Here is an 18,567-nt window from a genome sequence, read left to right on the forward strand (position 1 = left end):
CATCTATCTATAGACGCATAGGGGAAATCCCACTTCGGTATCCTTCGTTTTGTTTTGTACATGCTACCAGTGGCCGATATCCATCCAGGATGAAGGAAATAGTCCAAGCCCAACGCCAAAATCCCAGTCCGTAAGAGGAGTTATCGATGCCACAACTCGGAAAAAAAGTCAGAACAGCGGCATAAGAAAGCGGACCTCGGAATCCTTCGTATCCCAGGTCTTCCTTCGCTTCGCCAATGTAAAGCCAGCTCAGATTTCTCCGTCGGTGCCCATGAAGGAAGAGTCGTAGCCGCCGTTGGAGTTCACCATGCTCTCGGCGAAACTGAAATTGAGCTCATCATTCATGTTGTTGACGGGATTGAAGATAGCTGCATCCATCGACTGCGCGAAGCTGTCATTTCCGGTGAAGCTAGCCATGGCGTCGGGCTGAATGATGGTCTGATGCTGAGTAACAGCCTCCTCAAAGGACGGATGCTGAACGGCAGCAGGCTTGGCCTCGGCGATGGGAGGAAGCTCGTAGCCCGAAGCATTGTTGGGGGTGTCTACCTCACTATCGGAGGTGGTGAGGTCGACGGCAGCAGCTTGTGCAATAGTTGCAGCCGCAGCGATAGTAGCGGCGCGGCTCGGCGTTGCGCTGCGACGAGGAGTGGGTCTGTTCTTAGTCACACGGCCGTCGAGGACATTGTGGACGCGAGTCTTGGAGGGAGTGTCCTCGAGCGCGTTATAGTCGACGGCATCACTACCCTCCCCATCATCGTCAGACATGGGATCAGTCTTGATGGGCATGGTCTTCTTGGCCGTGGTAGAACGACCACCACCCGAGGCGCGAACCTTAGCACCAGACGGGGTTCGGGGCTTCCGAGGAGTCGAGACGTTGCTGCTAGTACCGCCGGTGAAAGTCAGGACAGACGCGGGGTTACCACCACTGTTGGCAGTCTGCTTAAGGGACTCAGCGTCCTTCTTGATGCCACGGAACTGGAACTGGATGCCGTCGGCAGTGGATTCGCCGAAGAACTTGGCAATCTCTGTTTTCTCATGTCAGTATACTTCCTGTCGAATCGTAGTAAAGAGACAGCGAAGTCGAGCAACGTATAGAAGGAAAGTTCGGCCAGGAAACTGATGGATGAAAGCGAGGAAATCAACGTAGAAGCAGAGGCGGCGGTTACCCTTCTTCTCCTTGGGAAGATCCACGGGGATGGCCTTGCAATCCACACCCTGCTCATCGGCTTCCCGAAGCACATATCCTTGGTTTTTAAGGGCTCTGAACCGATGGTTGAGAGCGTCCTTGGTCATATCCGAACCGTAGAACTTCTGGATGTCTGCCGTACGTCAGAAATGACGTCGACCATGGTGAAATGCAGAAGAAGAATTGATACAGACGAAGAAAGTAAATTGGGCTGAACGGCAAGAGAGGAAACAGGCGTATATTTCTTACCCTTGTAGTTCCATTTGACATCGGAGTGAGCGGCCACGATGGCGCGAAGCAGTCGAGCCTGAGACTCGTAGGTCTTGAAGTTGGCAGGAGCCATCTTCATCTGTGATCTATAGAATAGGCGGATTAGTATTTGGTCGACGGAAGGGTCACAGAGAGAAGTGAAAGGAATACAGCGTAGTGGAAAAGGTGATCAGTGACGATCTAGTGAATATATACCTGTTGGTGATGGCGGGCTTTCTGTTTGTGAGTGACCTAAGATGGAAGGATTAGGTCTGGGTGGATGTTGAGAGTGTTGTGTTGTGGTGTAGAAGGTAGAAGCCCGGTACGTGTCGAGGGATAAAGTGAGGTAGGTAGTGCGGAGGTGGGTGAGTGTGGGAAGGAGGAGGAGCTCAGATGGAAAGAAGGAAGGTGGAGTGGTAAGAAAAGGTGGACAGGCAATTGCGGCAGGCGACAATTTCTCTGCACTTTCTCCAAAGATTGATAACAGAGAGGAATCTCAAGTGATAAATCGGTAAACTTACCGAGCACGACGGCTATTTGATCTAGTCTCTCGAATACTGTGATAGGCAGCTTGCCGTATGCCTCTGAAGTGTGTGTAGATGTCAGCTCTTGGCACCGAGTGTGAGGTGAAGAGGAGAGAGTATGAATAGATGAGTTAAAGTGAGGCAAGGGAAGAAGAGTGAGGTTGCGCTCATGAAAGGATGTGCTGCTCTGAAGTGCGGGAAGACGGTGACGAACCCAATGGGGAAAGAGCGGCTCAAGCGTATTGACTTACACGAGGAAGGAGGTTCCGCAGTTGCGTGTCTACCGAACAAGGTAGTCAAGGCGGGATTCGGGCTAAACAGGTCAGCCAGTCAGCCAAAGCGTATTGAAATATGTGAGACTGAAAGTCAAGGAAGGTGAAAGAGATGGATCTTGTCTGAGTGTAAGTCCTGCGAGACCAAATGCAGCTCACAGGAAAGAATGCATGAAGGAGGTTGGTAAATAGTGCTGCTGTAGGCAATAGCAATGCGTGGGATAGAGGGAGAAAAAGATGATGCTTCTGTGTAGGGAACGACAATAGCGTCATACGAGAAGCGAAGCACTTCTTGGTGAAGCTGTCCCAAGTCCTCTGTTCTCCTTCCATGACTGACGTGTGTCTAAGACGGAAACCGGGAAAGCAGGCTTCAATACCAGCGCCGGCATCAAGCAGAATCCAAAGCAAGCCCATCATACTACTTCTCGCAACTTTCAATGAAGCGAAAGTCCATCAATTGGACTGGTAAGAATCCAAAACGGGAGTACGACATCTAATCTAGAGCACTCGTCTCTTGGCAATTTCTGGACAGTAGGGAATACACTGCACTTGCTTACCTTGAGTAAAGGCCCGTCCAACTCTCCAGCCTGGCGCAGACCAGCCGAGCTCTTTGTCCACCCGGATAATGAGCCGCGAAGCAGCCAGATCTTGACGTAGAATGTCCTCTATCAGATCTCAAGTCTGACTGCTCTTCGCGCAGTACAAGGAACACCCAAGTACTAGACCAGAAACCGAACTGGGATGAATGCTGCTGATGCGCGAGGCGCGGCGACGGAGCTCCTTAGACTAGCTTAGAATGCAAGTTGATAGACCATCCGACAAAGCCCCAAGTTCCTTTTTAAAACCGATATATCGAGTTGCGGATTGCTCTATCGTCGATCTTGGTGTCCGGAGAACTGCTTCGACGATTTAGGAAATTCCCTGCTGGTTGGCCGGGTGAAGGAGTAAACAGTGGGATAGAATATAAGGCAGACAAAAGAACTGGCGATATGGCGTGGTATATTGAGATTGAAAGGGTGAGAAAATGAAAATAAGATTAGAAGTGAGCGTTTCTTTGTTTGATTGTTTATAAGGATCAATGTTGGACTTCAGCTCTTCGAGTTGTCAATCGTCTTCAGATTGGATTTGACGATAATGCTGTGGTACGGCAGTCGTCAGTTGGGTGGCCAACTCGAAAAGTGGGTGGTTGGGAGCCTTTGCAACTCCTGGGTGTTGGCGATATTTGGTGAGACCCAGTTAAGAAACGACTTGGTCGCCAGGTTTACTACTTGTTCAGCAAACCAAAATGAATGCAAATAAAATTCTGAAGCATGTATTTAAAGATTTGGGTATCCAGATGAATGTGCGTCACCCAGGACAACATGTCCTACGCCATTTGTGATGCCAAACGCCGTCTTGAAAACCAGCCGGTAAAGTACTCACTAACGCTAGATAACGACGTTGGCCACCATCTAGAGAAGATTGAGCTCTCGTTCGCTCATCAGACCCCTGCAGTCCCACGGCAATAACCATTGGCCCTAGGATGTTGGCCCCTGAAACTCCTTTTCTAATCCCTGTCTAAGCTATGTCTCCCATATCTTTTTACAACATTTCGCAGAATTTACACCGCTGCTATGCGGGACGTCTCCGTGCATATCGGTAGATCGTGAACCCAAATAACCATCTTACATTGGAAGAGCAGGCAATCGAGATGGCTGCGATTTATCGTAATTCCTTGCCAAAGGGGCTAGAGGTTCTTCGGCCGGCCGGACTGGACCTGCCACTGACGTGCTCGGGCAAAGGAGGCTTGTAGACCCCGTTAGGGTACTGAGGATACTGGGACATGGGGTGCTCCTTGATCTCACCCTTCTCGCCATCTCCGTACATGAGATACTGGACACCGAGGAACGAGTCGCATCCAGCCTGGAACATGCCGCACAGCTTAAAAGCCCAGGGGATCTCCGTCGTCGACGTGAAGAACCAGAACATCTTCATAGCGTCACCAATCAGCCAGCTCGCCAGCACAGAGAAGCGGAAGCCCTTGCAAGACTTGGACCGCGAGTTGGAGAAGATCTGGGGCAGGGGCAGCGTCGCCTCGACCGAGAGACCAATGTAGCCGATGAGCATCGAGTAGGTTTGGTATACGGGTCGCACAGGCGCGAGGAGCAGTTCGCAGACGGTCAAGCCGATGAAGAGATAGAGGAGGAATTGCCAGTACCTATGGCAGCTGTCAGTCGTAGCACAGGATGCGCTGCGCAAGGCGAGAGACTCACGGCTTGGGTGACCTCCACTGCCAGAAGTGGTAGGGCCTTTGTGCGCCGAACACAGGACCGTCGTTGACGTTGGCGAACGGCGTCGCGGCCTCCCCTCCTTTGGCCGATGGCGGCAAGCGGTGGTCCAGAGCAATCTTGAGCAAGATAACTTGCATAACAATCATGAGGAGGGCCTGAATGAGCAAGGCAGTATCGAATCGCGCGCCGGGCCAGTAGAAGATCCTGCGTGAATGCGAATTGTGTCAGCTTACTTCGGAAGAGACGGGGCAGATGCGCTCCACGTACTTCAACAGAGAGGCTACCAGCATAATCAGCGGGATGTCGAGAGAGAAGCCTGCGCTGGACTTGTTCTTGTGCATCGACAGGGCTTGGTCGCTATAGGAGAGAACTGGCGACATGATGAGGAAGATGGGGGCTAGATAGCCCGCAAAGGACGTTAACCAGCGCATGATTGCGGCGGTTGAGGATGCGAATGCTGCGGCGCGCAAGATGTTGGAGCGAAATGGAGCAAAGTCAGGAGCACAAGACAAGTTGGATGAGGTTGGCAGGAAAGGGAAACCGGACCAAGTCGTCCCAAGAATCGACGGACGCGTCAAAAGGAAAAGAAGTGACGAAGCGGAGCGCGGCGGGCGGGCAATCGCAGAGTTGTCGAGGCCGATTTAAGAAATTGGAGAAAGGAAGATGGGTATTGCTATAAGGGGAGCCAATCAGTCCGGAAGCTAAGATAGGTATGGGCTTTCCAGTGTTCCCACCAGTGAAGCGAATTGCTTGTTTTTTTGCTGACGTCGCCTTTGACCTCTTGCCAAATGTCCCGAGTGCCCTTTTCTGTACGGCAATCCAATGCTCCGTACCTGAGAAGGTAGAGCCTGAGTGGCAGTGACAGGGTTCAGCACCTGGGCGGGAGTGGAGGACGCGGGCGGAAGAGCAGGAAAGTGATGAAGTGCCGCCAGCTGACGGCCATTTAGTCGCACGGAGAGGTGGGAGGGTCCCGGCGTCCCGAAAGTTTGGGCGATCTTACAGCGGGACTCGCAGTGGAAAGGTCACGCTCGACCTGAAGTTCTGAACAACCTTACCTTACGGATACACCTTCGTGCCTACCAAACCTGATGATCTATTGCGCTACGACAGGACGGGCACGCTAGATTTGTCCTTGCTGCCACAAGTCTTGGTAGACCTGAGTACTGTTGCAGATTGTGATGGACCTGAGTTCGGCATCATCGGATGGAAATTTTGCGATGGCAGGCCTGAGCATGAACGACTGGCTTCCTCGCTGTGCTCGGGTTGGCCCTCGGTCATGCATCCCAAGTCGACCCATGATTCGACACATGCTCCGACCAGTGATGGGTCTCGAGAGTCGAAGAAGTGAAGCACTAGTCACGACGTCTCTGGGACAGTTCTTGTTCGTCCTCACCGACCTCTTCTCCCATCTGTGTCTGTCTTGATTTATTTTGGGCCGCCTCTTTCCGCTTGACCCCACCAGCCACACCCAGACCGACGCACTAGCCACATACATAGAACCTGGAAGACACAAAGGCTCCGACAGCGGGCACACTCACCACTTCAACAGTGAGGAGGGCCTACCTATGTGGGTACGAGTACACAATAGAAAGAGGTCACCAGCCACGATTCATGCGCCCCTGACTCCCGGACGTGGACCTCGTCAAGCAGCAACATTTGTAGTTTGAAGGCAGTGACAGTGACATTTGTCGCGGTGAATGCGCAAAATGCGGGAGAGCCACTCCACCGCCACAAAATAAGTCTAGTGCCCCGCGCCTCCAGTCGACGAGAAAAAAAAAAAGTCACCAACGCCTCCGATTTTCATTATCGGCCGCCTATCTGCAGCTGCCCCACCAAAATTTCAAAATCACCCCGCCATCTCGGAGCGGAAGACTCACAAGATGCCGCCGCCTAAAAACTTATCTCTATCGCCAACCCGACATCCACGAACGCCGGGCGAGACTTCCTTTTTGATCGAAGGCCGCTCTCCGTGTCCTACGCCCACTGTAGGCAGAATGGAGTTTCTCACCCTCGTTGGCCAGGAGGCCTACACCACCAAGCAGGCCGAAGAGCTCAAGACGCGCATCAACAAGCTCGACGCTGCGTCAAACAAGGTCGTCAGCGTTGCCGGCATCTGGGTCTACTACGTTCACCTCAAGAACAGTGACAACAACCTCATTGTCCAGCAAAAGCTGACAAAATGGCTCGGCCTGCCCGACCAGACAATCGCTCAGATTGCCGCCAACACTGATACCCAGAAAACTTACTACATTACCCCGCGGAACATCTCGCCTTGGTCTTCAAAGGGAACCAGCATCACTCACGTCTGCGGTCTCGCAGACAACATCGACCGTATCGAGCGCGGCAGGGCCATCACCCTCACCTTTGAGAACCCCGTCTCTGAAGATGAGATCGCCTTCAAGGATGTCGTCTACGACCGTATGACTGAGACAATTGGCCTGTCGCGCCCCGATCTTTCCGCCATGTTTATTGAGGGCCAGCGATTCCCATTGGAGATTGTCGACATTCTGGGTGACGATGTTCAGAACGCCGATGCCGCAAAGGCTGTTGAGACTCTCAAGTCGTACAACAAGCAATTCGGCCTGGCTCTCGACGACTCTGAGATTGAGTACCTCGTCCAGGTCTTCAAGAACCTTGGACGCAACCCCCACGATGTGGAGCTTTTCATGTTCGCTCAGGTCAACTCGGAGCACTGCCGCCACAAGCAGTTCAACGCCAACTGGACCATTGATCAGCAGCGCATGGGCAAGAGTCTCTTCGAGATGATCAAGAACACCCACAAGTCCAACCCCGAGTACACAGTCTCCGCCTACAGCGACAACGCCGCCGTTCTCCAGGGTGAGACTGCCAGCTTCTGGGCCCCCGATTACTCCACCGGCAGCTGGAAGCTCACCAAGGAGGTCGTCCACGTCCTCGTCAAGGTTGAGACACACAACCACCCCACCGCCATTTCACCTTTCCCTGGTGCCGCCACTGGTGCTGGAGGTGAGATTCGTGATGAAGGTGCCGTCGGCAGAGGCTCTGCTCCCAAGGCCGGTCTCTGTGGTTTCTGGGTCTCTGACCTGTTGATCCCGGACGAGAAGGCCCCTTGGGAGGTTGATCTGGGTAAGCCCGCTCATTTCGCTAGCAGTCTCGATATCATGCTCGAGGCCCCTATCGGTAGCGCTCGCTTCAACAACGAGTTCGGAAGACCTTGCCTTCTCGGCTGCTTCCGCACTCTCCTGACCAACGTCGGCAAGGAGGAGTCCCCAGAGTGGCGCGGATACCACAAGCCTATCATGATTGCTGGTGGTGTTGGAACAGTCCGTCCTCAACACGCCCTCAAGGAGCTCGGTGACGTCCACGACGGTGCCCATGCCATCGTTCTCGGCGGTCCTGCTATGCTCATCGGTCTCGGTGGAGGAGCTGCCTCCTCCAACGACTCCAGCGAGGCCACTGCCGAGCTCGACTTCGCCAGTGTCCAGCGCGGCAACCCTGAGATGGAGCGCCGCGCCCAAATGGTCATCGACACCTGCGCCGCTCTCGGCGACCAGAACCCCATTGCCATGATCCACGATGTCGGTGCTGGTGGTCTGTCCAACGCTCTCCCCGAGCTCGTCAAGGATGCTGGCTTCGGCGGCAAGTTCGAGCTGCGTCAGGTTCACAGCGCGGACAGCAGCTTGAGCCCCTTGCAAATTTGGTGCAATGAGGCCCAGGAGCGTTACGTCCTGCTCGTCAATAAGGAGAATATTAACCGTTTCGTCAGCATCTGCCGTGAGTCCCTCTCTATCATGTCTGCACAGCTGTTGTATCATGCTAATCCGCACCCCAGGTCGTGAACGATGCCCCTTTTCCGACGTGGGAACCGTTGCCGCCCAGGACGCACAAGGCAACGCCAAGTTGACTCTCAGTGACCGCGACTCACCCGAGCAGCCGATGCCCATTGACCTGCCTTTCAACGCCCTCTTCCCTCCCGGCCGCCGTCTCGAGCGTGTCGTCGAGTCCCGCAGATTGGACCTCCCCGCATTCAACGCTGCTGAGGCCCTCGCTGCCGCCGGTGCCGCTGAGGCCACCAACACCGCCGGCCTCATCACCGCCGCCACTGAGCGCGTGTTCCGCATGCCCGCCGTTGGCTCCAAGTCATTCCTCATCACGATTGGTGACAGAACCGTCGGAGGTCTGTCCATCCGTGACCAGATGGTCGGTCCATGGCAGACTCCAGTCGCCGACTGCGCCGTCACGGCAACCTCATTCAGTCTTGACTCTAAGACTCGCACTGGTGAAGTCATGGCCATGGGCGAAAAGCCCCAATTGGCTCTCATCTCTCCCGCAGCGTCGGCTCGCATGGCCGTCGCCGAGAGTCTGCTCAACCTCGGCGCTGCTGACATCCTGGGTCGCCTCGACCGTGTGAAGCTGTCAGCCAACTGGATGGCCGCCGTCAACCACCCTGGCGAAGGTGCCGGTCTCTATGAGGCCGTCCAAGCCATTGGTATGGAGCTGTGCCCTCAGCTCAAGATCTCTATCCCCGTCGGCAAGGACTCTACCTCCATGAAAGCATCGTGGAAGGACCGCGAGTCTGGCGAGGCAAAGAGCGTCACAGCACCCATGTCCGTCATCATCACGGCCGTCACCGTCGTCGAGGACGTCCGCAACACATGGACCCCTCAGCTGCGCCGCGTCGAAGACGTCGGTGAGACGATTCTTATCTACGTCGACCTCGCCGAGGCCAAGAAGGCCATGGGCGGCTCCGCCCTGGCGCAATCATTGGGACAGATGGGCAACGAGGCACCGGACGTGCGCAACGTGGATCTCATTACGGACTACTTTGATGCTCTGCAGCAACTACACAAGAGCGGCGTCGTTCTCGCCTACCACGACGTCTCGGACGGCGGTCTCCTGACCACCGTCGCCGAAATGATGTTCGCCGGCCGTTGCGGCGCCGACCTCATGCTCGACGGCATCGCCAAGTCCGGCTCCCCCAACGACATTCTCGAGGCCCTCTTCCACGAGGAGCTCGGGGCCGTCTTCCAGGTCCGCAAGGAGGACGAGACCAACTTCAAGCGCTGCTTCGCCACTTGCGGTCCTCCTCCCGGCCTCGTCCGCACATTCGGTGTCGTCCAGCCCAAGGGCAACCAGACCCTCAACATCCGCTACGGCGGCCACACCCCCATCGTCAGCCTTGACCGCGCCGAGATGCAACAGTGGTGGTCGAGGACGTCGTACGCCATGCAGAGGGAGAGAGACAACCCGGCTTGCGCAGATAGCGAGTACGCCATCGTCTCCGACTCGGCCGACCCCGGTCTGTCGTACAACCTTACCTTCTCTCCGTCAGAGAACATCATGCCCCTGACGGCCTCCCTCGGCAGCCTCCTCCGCAAGGCACCTCGCGTCGCCATCCTGCGCGAGGTCGGCGTCAACAGTCACAAGGAGATGGCCTTTGCCTTCAAGGCCGCCGGATTTGACCCCATCGATGTTCACATGTCCGACGTCCTCGCAGGCCGCTCACTCGCCGACTTTGTCGGTGTTGCGGCCGGCGGTGGCTTCTCCTACGGCGACGTCTTTGGCGCCGGCGTTGGTTGGGCCCAGTCCATCCTCGAGCATAAGCACGCCCGCCAGGAGTTTGAAAACTTCTTCAAGAGACCCGACACCTTCGCCCTGGGCGTCTGCAACGGCTGCCAGATGATTACCCGTCTCAAGGAGTTGATCCCGGGCACCGAGAACTGGCCCACGTTCGTCGAGAACGCCAGCAGGCAGTTCGAGGCGCGCTTCGCCATGGTCAAGATTGACGAGTCCCGCGCCGCCACGCCCTCCGTCTTCCTCCACGGCATGGACGGCTCGTCCTTCCCCATCGCCGTCTCCCACGGCGAGGGTCGCGCCTCCTTCTCCAACCCCAACGCCCTCGAGGACCTGAGCGGCGAGGGCCTCGTGCCTCTCCGCTACGTCGACAACCGCCTCAAGGCCGCGGAGCCGGAAGCCTACCCGTACAACCCGAATGGCAGCCCTGGCGGCGTGGCTGGCGTCAGGAGCAGGGACGGCAGGGTCTTTGCCCTCATGCCCCATCCCGAGCGGACCATCATGGCGGACGTCGGCAGCTACGTCCCCACGGAGCAGGTCGAGGGTTGGGGAGAGTTCGGCCCGTGGGTCAGGATGTTCAAGAGCGCCAGACGCTGGGTGGGCTGATTTTTTCTACTTCTTTTTTTTCCAAATACTTTGCATCAACCTTGTTCCCCGGTCTGCCTGCCTACCTTGACACCGGCTATTCTATGCCTATGAGCAGGGGGTTGGTTCAGAAGGGGAGAGGGGGTTTTCACGTTTCCGGTAACAACCAACAAGAATGGTAAAATGAGACAGAAAAGGACAGAGAGAGAAAAAAAGGGAGGTGTGGTTTTAGCATTCGGGTACAGCAGCAGCATCACTGACGGAGGAATGGGATATGAAAGCGGATTAGACAAAATCACACAAAAAAAAAATCAAACCTTTTTTTGTTTTTCCACCAGGAGGGGCGGGTTGGCTTTTTCATTGGTACTAAAACAAAGACTACAAATATACACATACACAATGGCTTGGGATTGGGAGGGAAGGGAAGGGACGGAAAGGGTAGGGGGCAAAGGGGAAATGGAATAGTATTGAGGAAAGAAAGTGAGAGGGCAAGGGAAGATCGAGAAGTCCCGTCTATCCTGTCTATCCTGTCTATAGCTTTTTTTTGGCTTTATCGACCATAGCTTTCTTTCGAATTTTCTTTTTTTCGTTAACTTTGGTGATTGACATGTGCTACGCTCTGTTCATCTCGTTCCTCTTTCCTCCTTGACTGACGTGTGTATTCTACTCGTCTTAGCAGGAACAAGGCCACAAAACTGTCGGGTACTTGAACGAAAGGTAACGAAGGGGAGAGTGTGTGTGAGAGACAGAGAAAAAGGCCCGAAGTTCCTTCCTGCTTGCCTTACCTGCTTCCGGCCTCAGCTATGCAGCAGGGCGAGGAGGGAAAACAGAAAGGGGCTTAGTAGCCAATCTCTTCCCTCAGGTCGATCTACAAATGAAACAGGATGGACATAGGTATCCTCGTCTTCTAGTTCTCTAGGCTTGCTCAAATGGAGGAAGATAGACATGTCTGGAGGAGACAGGCACATCATGCAGAGTCCATCGAGGGGGTTGATGGACGTGTACGTTTGTCTCCGGGGCCTACGCCTATCCCTCTCAATGGTCAAATATATTGACTACATGCAAGCACAGTTGGAGCAATTAATAGTTGCCGGTACATACTTTCCAGATGAACGTCAAGATACGTGTAGGTGCGTCTATATACGTACTGACCACTCCATCGCCGTTTCTACTCACCCATGTCCCTTATCTCGCACTGGAGAACTGAAGAAAAAGGAAGTAAAGCGTGGCAGAGAGGGGAGGAGGAGGAGGAGGAGGAGCAGCAATGACGACACCAGAGGGACTTCGTGCAGCAGTGCAGATTGGTAGATGCAGCGAACATGCGGCCTCCTTCATCCTTCGTTCCATGACGCCTGCGCCGCAGACCCGGTGAAGGGGGGATGGAAAGGGAAAGGGAGATTACATTCGGGCCATCTGTATCGTCCTTGACCCTCATCCTCCGCCTCCCCATCCCCTCCCTGTATCCGTATGTCGTTCCCGTATGTGGGCTGCTCCTTCTGCTGCGTTCGGCTAGGAGGGCCAAGTAACCTGCCAGCCTGCCTGCCGGAGAAGGAGAATAGTAAACAGAGACAGAGAGGGATGGGATTTGAGGAGGGAGGAGGAAAGGAAGGAAGGATGGAAGGAGTGGTGCCTCACAGATTTGCGTGGCACTTTCGCTCACCGTCCTGCATTCGGTGAGATTCATATGCCTCCCTCCTCGGGAATCTATCTCACGGAAAGGATTCCCTCGCGCCGTGGACAAGAAGACAGCAAACGACGCAGAGACCAGTCATCTCCCAATCGTTCCGTACCAGTCAGAAAGCGAGCAAAAACCCAATCAACTGTGCCTCTCAGTCGCTCCTCCACTGCCCAGCTTTACGTACGAGATTTGGAACGAATTCCTCCTCGCCTCGGTAACCTGTCCCGATCGAGCTTGCCACAAAGATTGTGCTCCGCGGCCCGGTCTCCTTCTTCCCCCTTTGGACGGGGCGCTGTCTCTCCAACATATGTCCTGGCATATACTAGGACATATGCCAGGTGCTTGTTCGAGATGGGCCATCCAGCGCCTTGGACGAAGGGCGTCCCAACTGTACGGATCGGGCCCACTGGACGAAAAAGATGTGCTCAGACACCGAGAGGCACGCGCCCGCATGCCACTGCGCTTTGCTCGACAGGCGATGCGGGATGCCATCTCCGCCAGCCGATGCCCACATCGCCCTTGCACTGTCTGTGTGAGTGAGCTCGACCCTCGAGACAGAATGGCTGCAGTATAGGGAGTCGAGGGCACCCTCGAGGACTGCCTACTGCATGTGCGCGTGCTGCACAGTTGCGGCGAGGTGCACACACACCATGGTTCCCTCTTTGGCAGCCACAGGCTAACAGCCCATCCATCTTGTACAAAGTGTACAAGGCTCCCGGGGCTAAGAAGCGCACACTGACATATCATTGGAAGGGGACAACTTCTGCAATGGTTGCGTTGACATCTTGAGAGGTTCCTGCCGCTTCCTTCCTTCCTTCCATTGAGCTAGTCCAATGCCGCAAAAGGAGAGGGTAGGTGAACTTGGGACGCTCAGTAAGGTCCGCGTCGACAGGTCGGAAAGGCCATCCGCATGGCGGCTGTTGATCGCGATGCAAGGCAGACGCGGGCGTAACATTCGCCCGTCGGATTCACGAAATTACCCTGTTGGCTGGGAAATTTCCAAAGAGGCGCGACAGGTGCATAAGGTTCATTTTGAGTTGGCCTTCACTCAACGGCCTGCCTAGGATGGTTGGGCTTGCGTGGCTCGTATTAACGCCGGTCTGTTGAGTTGACCGAGGAGGCCTAGCACTGGGGGAGTTGGTCCATCGCTCCCAGTCTGCCCGAGGCGAGAGTTCGTTCACAATCGAGACCGAAGGACCTAGGCAGTTCTGCTGTCCTGTTCCAAGATGCGTGACGTCCTCCCACCGAATGTCTCCCTTGCCTATGTCGCAGGACGTGACCATCATAGATGATAGACATGAAATGTCGGCTAGGCGGAGACTCCTCCAGGTTGACGGGGACTAGTGATATCGGAGCCGCAGCTGACTGGGCTCCGTCGTCCCGTAGGCATGGCGTCCACCACTCGGATGGTTCGATGGCCGACTGCCCCCCTTGAGAACCACAGATCATCCGCCAAGGGAAAGAAAGAGAAAGTTCGTGTTGGCAGGACCATCATTTCCCCTCTCCAGCGGTTGCCTCTCTTACATGTGGCGGGCCGTCGATGGATAGCATAGGAAAGATGGGCAGTTTGGGCCAGTCAAAGGGCTTCAAAGCAGCAAAATCTGAAGAGGCGGCTCCTCCATCGAAATGGCAAGGCAATATGTCCAGTGCCGATAGCCAATCTTGGCAATGGGCCAAAACTTTCTGGCCGTTCATCCCACGGCGCAACGGCACTGGGGTCCCCATCATCGGCCCCGCCTCAAATCCACCAACATCATCTGCATCAGAGAGACCAGGAAGCCCAGGGCCATCCCAGAGCGTGCTTGGGGAAGGAAGCTTTGGCCAGGCACCGTAATTTTCTTTCCTTCTTGATGCGCCGCAAACGGTTGGATGCAGCGTCGGGGTTCCCTTGGCCAGGCGCACAAATGCCAATAAGAACGACTGCCGTGGACAGGGCCCAGGTCCAGATTGCCATGGTGGTGCCATGTTGTAAAGACCCAAGTCCCGAAAGGTTAGACTGATGACCCCTGGCAAGCGTCGCCCGCAGTGCCGCAGCGAGTTAGCCTTACGGATGGACTATACGACGATAACAAATTGGTAATAAGTAACAGACCAATACTTAGTTGCACAAGTACGTTTATTCCAGAGGAGAAGCACGCGAGAGCGTGCATACTCTGAGTCTCTGGCTGTCGCTCGTGCGACGTAGACGGATCCATGGGACAGCCATCCCATCTCATCGCCGCGTGGGCGGCGCACGCCATACCATAATTGAGGATAGACGGCCCTCTGGCTGGGCGGCAGACCAGCAACAACGCTAGGAAAGTAGGCACGTAGGATGCTGTGATGGCGTCTCTGCAGCTGCTCGTAGTGCTCCTCGTGGCGAGCGATGCGCGAAGAAAGACTTGCCGGATCCTTGGGTTTCAAACAACCTATACAAAGGCTAGCTGCTGGTCAGACCATCTAACGCGCTGAGCGGACGTTGGTCGGCATTAGATGCGATAAACGAACAAATCCCGAAGACGGGGGCTCCGACGTACTCTTCCATCAGAGAGTGAGCTAAGCGCCACATCCGGCTCATTCGGAGCGAATGAAGGGTCCCTTTTCAGCGGCTTTGTGGTATGGACTATTCAGTACGGAGTAGTGTACTGGCTGACTCTGGAGTCTGACGCCTTGCACATAGCAGGTGTACGTACGGCTAGAGTAGACTGAGCTTCGTGAGGGTTCACGGTAGCAGTCCTCTCTCAGCGTCCAGCCACCCCGGCTTGCCAATTCTAAATGAACTACCCGATGCATCGGATATTTGACTCTCGGCTGCGGCCTACCTTCAACATCGTTAATGGCCTAGGATGAAGTGTCCTCAAAACTTGTGAAGTAGTGCTCTGGAGCCCCTCCAGTTGTAGTGGGCGAATATTCGAATGAATGGAAATGGCCATTCTTGGACCCTCATGTGTCTACACAGAATCCATATCTGTATGCGGATATCATGACACCAGGGGCATTAGGGGCGGATGACGGTCTCCCAAGGCCATGGTTTCGTTGGATAAGCTAGCGGTTCGGCTGCTGCGCTATCTGATCTCTGCTCACGCGGTAGGTGATTTTTGGTGCATTCGGTGCGCTCAAACGGGGAACATCGGCTATCCATAAGTTTGATGGAGGCATGGTCGCCCGCGGGAGAACAGTGTCGGTAGCTGTCGAGGACTAAAGTAGCGGCCGGCTGTGTGTCATGTCTAGGATTACTCCCCAGGTGAGCCGGGCTTGTCTTGACAGGTGACCCCCCAGTCCAGCCGTTGGTGTTGGAAAGCTTGGGAACCAGCGCCGGAAGCAAAATTTCCTTCAATCAGGACCACGGAACGATGGCTGGACTTGGAATGGCTCGAATACATATGGGGGCCCACGTCATCCTCAGAAAGGGGGACAACGGCTCCGAGGTGCAGGGCCCGGGGGGTATCATCGCGGCCGGCCTGGGGATCTGCTCTCCAGGATTTCGGTCATAGATTTGGGGGTTTTGGTGTGCAATACCGCGGCTATTCTTAGACGAAGCGGAGAGGCCTTTTTGTAGTGTATGCCTCAGTAAGCTGTTGTCCGCACACGATGTGACGCCAGCTTTTTAACGCAACATCGCATCTCAGTCCTTTCCGAAAGTCGTTTCAAACAAATGGCCCGTTGATCGTTCATCCGAACTTTGCTCTAGAAAGTTCACAAAGAGTGATTTACCCATACAGCTGCCGGTATATTCAAGAAACCCATGGTTTCGTATCGCCAACCTGTTGCCGCTGAGCGCAGCAACAGTTCCAAATCCTTGGCGTAAGACTGGCAGGTCCCTCTCTGGACCTGCAGACGATGAGTAAATTGTAATGCCAGGGACCGCCCGATGCATCACTAAAAGGTGTTGACTGGATGGGTGCCGGACACATGGCTGTAGATACTGCGTAGATTCAGGGAGTGGACGCATGGCAGCCACGCCCGCAAGTGCGTAGGAAAGTCGGACGTAGCCCTCCCTTAGCCTTCGAGATTCGAGCATGGTGGAACATGTACCTGCTATCAGCGGTGGTAGAAGGCCGCATGGAATGTCGCTCGAGCCTTGAGCAACGGACGGGCCCGTCTATCGTCAGCCACCGGCGTCCAATGCCCAGCGAGCGTTCCAGCCTGACCGAGCTGCGAGTATGGTGAGCCCGTTGTTCCAGCCCCCGAGGCAGACTAGCGATGAGAATTGATATCTCGCACCGCTGCCGCCCACACAAGGGATGTGACTTGGGGGCCGATCAAAGTGGAAGGTCGCTGACCTTGTTCTTGGCCCTCCTCGGTCCCTCTCTCATACGATGTGTGCGCCAACCGCACCAACAGGCCCCGTAATGCCAACATGGCCTGAGCCGCGCCCGTCCTGGGTGATAATCAGCTCCGCAAAGGCGTGGCATTGTGGAGGATGAAGTAATGAGCCCTCCCCCCACAGTACAATTGGCTCGGCCCTTCCCCAGTACTCCGTATCTCAAGTTCCTTTCCATGGACGAGGGCGGTTGTTTAGCGTCCGATCGAGCTGGGGAGCCACTAAGAGTTTGATTCGCTTTGTGAAGCCTCTTTGGGAATATGACCCCAGGGATGCTGGATTCCGCACCGCGATCTGCCCCTCACGTGCCATCCATGAATTGCGCTGGTTACCTCAGTGGCTGAGTTATTGCCCACAGGGTGTAGAGGGTGAAAGACATGACCTCAACATCTCAATTGCCGAGCTGGCTCGGAGCTTAAGATCATGGAATGGTGTGGCAGTGGATGTGCCTAGTTGAGGAAGAGGTCTCGCATTGCCTTTTATCGTACTGTGGAGTCCGTCGACTCGTTACCTTGACGTGCCGGTGCCTTTTGACTTGATGCTGCCTGTCTGCCTGTACGTAGTACACAGTAGCTGAGCCATCTGCCGAATTGGAAGCACCTCTCTCCGCACGTCAGTCGACGGCACACTCTGGATCAGCCTTGTAACGCCAGAGTGTGTGCCATTCCTTTTGCTTTTCATCAGATATTATTCTGGCGATAAACTTTCTACAGTTGTGACAGCCCTGGTCGTCTTTTCACTGCCGACCTGTCGAGACGGTTACAGTGAACTTTGCCCCTGCTAAGCAGCCACCGGAAGTCAGGCGGAAGTGGGGCGTCGGCGAATTCAGCACCCATGGACGGCTCGTTCGCGAAGGGGGTGTATGGCCAAGCTTAGTAGGGGCTTTTCGGATGATGCTGACATGTCAGTTTTGTGTACGCTGGGTGTAGGTCGCGGTGATTCCAGCCCGGAACCCACGGTGACTTCTAACCGAGTTTGCGTTTCGAGTGGATGCATGTTGTTGATCAAGGCAGCAAGAAGTGATATTACGATCCCGTCGTGCGTTTGAGCTCCGAACAAACGCTCAACGTTGAACGGGCTGATCCCATCTCAGATGATCAGCAGCATACCGTGGTTAATCTCGATGGGTGGTGATGGCGGCATCCCGTTATCCTGCTGCCTAACGACGATGTGGGGAATAACAAGACAGGGTGACAGGAATTTTGGAGAAGCCCTTCCCGGGAAACCGTTCAGCGGCAGCCATTGTCGAAGATTGCCATCGGGATGTCGACCTGAGTTGGGCAGGGTTGGCTGTTGGACGGAGCGCAATGCCGAGTCTAACTAGATCCAACCTCGTTTCACGCAAGGGTATGGCCCTCTGTGGTTGAGCGAATACAAAGGACTGAGGAAGGTGAAGCGAAAATATCGTACCCTATTGGAAATATGGGAAAGACAAGCCGTTAGTTCTCCCAAGTGTTGCCTCTATCGTAGCAACCGTTGTACAGGCTAAATGAATCGGCTCAGAACAACCACATAGCTACCGTTTGCTGAAGCGTGGCTCCTTAATTCAGTTCCACTGGAGTTTGTTTGATGGCGCCTGTTGGGGAAAGTCGTGCGTCAAGTTGAATGCCGGCACTGGGACTCAGCATTTCGGAGAGTACTAACTCTCGTGATGACACAGCCATTGGCGGGTTGCTCATGCTAGGCCAAAGGGACTGATCTTAAGTAGCAGCCAACTATGCGGAGTAAGAAAAGTCCCTCTCATCCAGCTTTGCTGCCAGCTGATGGACTTGTGATATGCATCTGCTCAAACCAGCGCAAACTCCAGAACAGGTTTGAACAAAGGATTCGGCCCCTGGAATTATGCAGCAGACAACAAGATGAGCGAGCGCACTCTGCTCCTGATTGCAGGGCAGGGGCAGATGCACCGTTGCGGCGCGGTGTGTGTTGAAGGCCAGTGTCTGCGCG

The 18,567-nt window shown here is 54.9% G+C and overlaps 7 protein-coding genes across 7 annotated transcripts; 2 read left to right on the top strand and 5 right to left on the bottom strand.

The window, feature by feature from the left end:
- Nucleotides 1-249: 249 nt before the first annotated feature.
- CPAR01_08460 (uncharacterized protein) lies at nt 250-1,529 on the bottom strand (the record flags this gene model as incomplete). The annotated part of the gene is made up of 3 exons (XM_060492728.1): nt 250-1,025; nt 1,167-1,319; nt 1,436-1,529. 3 exons carry the CDS (start codon nt 1,527-1,529, stop codon nt 250-252), a joined length of 1,023 nt encoding a protein of 340 aa, XP_060349098.1.
- Nucleotides 1,530-2,255: 726 nt separating this feature from the next.
- CPAR01_08461 (uncharacterized protein) lies at nt 2,256-2,648 on the bottom strand (the record flags this gene model as incomplete). Its single annotated transcript, XM_060492729.1, has 1 exon — nt 2,256-2,648. One exon carries the CDS (start codon nt 2,646-2,648, stop codon nt 2,256-2,258), a length of 393 nt encoding a protein of 130 aa, XP_060349099.1.
- Nucleotides 2,649-3,932: 1,284 nt separating this feature from the next.
- Nucleotides 3,933-4,932, bottom strand: CPAR01_08462 (uncharacterized protein; the record flags this gene model as incomplete). The annotated part of the gene is made up of 3 exons (XM_060492730.1): nt 3,933-4,428; nt 4,484-4,705; nt 4,769-4,932. The coding sequence occupies 3 exons, from the start codon at nt 4,930-4,932 to the stop codon at nt 3,933-3,935; spliced, it is 882 nt and encodes a 293-aa protein (XP_060349100.1).
- Nucleotides 4,933-6,381: 1,449 nt separating this feature from the next.
- CPAR01_08463 (phosphoribosylformylglycinamidine synthase) lies at nt 6,382-10,660 on the top strand (the record flags this gene model as incomplete). The annotated part of the gene is made up of 2 exons (XM_060492731.1): nt 6,382-8,254; nt 8,313-10,660. 2 exons carry the CDS (start codon nt 6,382-6,384, stop codon nt 10,658-10,660), a joined length of 4,221 nt encoding a protein of 1,406 aa, XP_060349101.1.
- Nucleotides 10,661-11,807: 1,147 nt separating this feature from the next.
- On the bottom strand, nt 11,808-12,323 carry CPAR01_08464 (uncharacterized protein; the record flags this gene model as incomplete). The annotated part of the gene is made up of 1 exon (XM_060492732.1): nt 11,808-12,323. One exon carries the CDS (start codon nt 12,321-12,323, stop codon nt 11,808-11,810), a length of 516 nt encoding a protein of 171 aa, XP_060349102.1.
- CPAR01_08465 (uncharacterized protein) lies at nt 12,324-12,857 on the top strand (the record flags this gene model as incomplete). The annotated part of the gene is made up of 1 exon (XM_060492733.1): nt 12,324-12,857. The coding sequence occupies one exon, from the start codon at nt 12,324-12,326 to the stop codon at nt 12,855-12,857; it is 534 nt and encodes a 177-aa protein (XP_060349103.1).
- Nucleotides 12,858-13,808: 951 nt separating this feature from the next.
- CPAR01_08466 (uncharacterized protein) lies at nt 13,809-14,707 on the bottom strand (the record flags this gene model as incomplete). Its single annotated transcript, XM_060492734.1, has 2 exons — nt 13,809-14,323; nt 14,416-14,707. Coding segments are annotated over 2 exons (807 nt in total), but the record flags the coding sequence as incomplete, so codon positions are not given.
- Between the last annotated feature and the right edge of the window lie 3,860 nt (nt 14,708-18,567).

Source organism: Colletotrichum paranaense (assembly GCF_030867605.1).
Source record: "Colletotrichum paranaense strain IMI 384185 chromosome Unknown Scaffold_6.1, whole genome shotgun sequence".
Taxonomy (NCBI): Eukaryota; Fungi; Ascomycota; class Sordariomycetes; order Glomerellales; family Glomerellaceae; genus Colletotrichum; species Colletotrichum paranaense.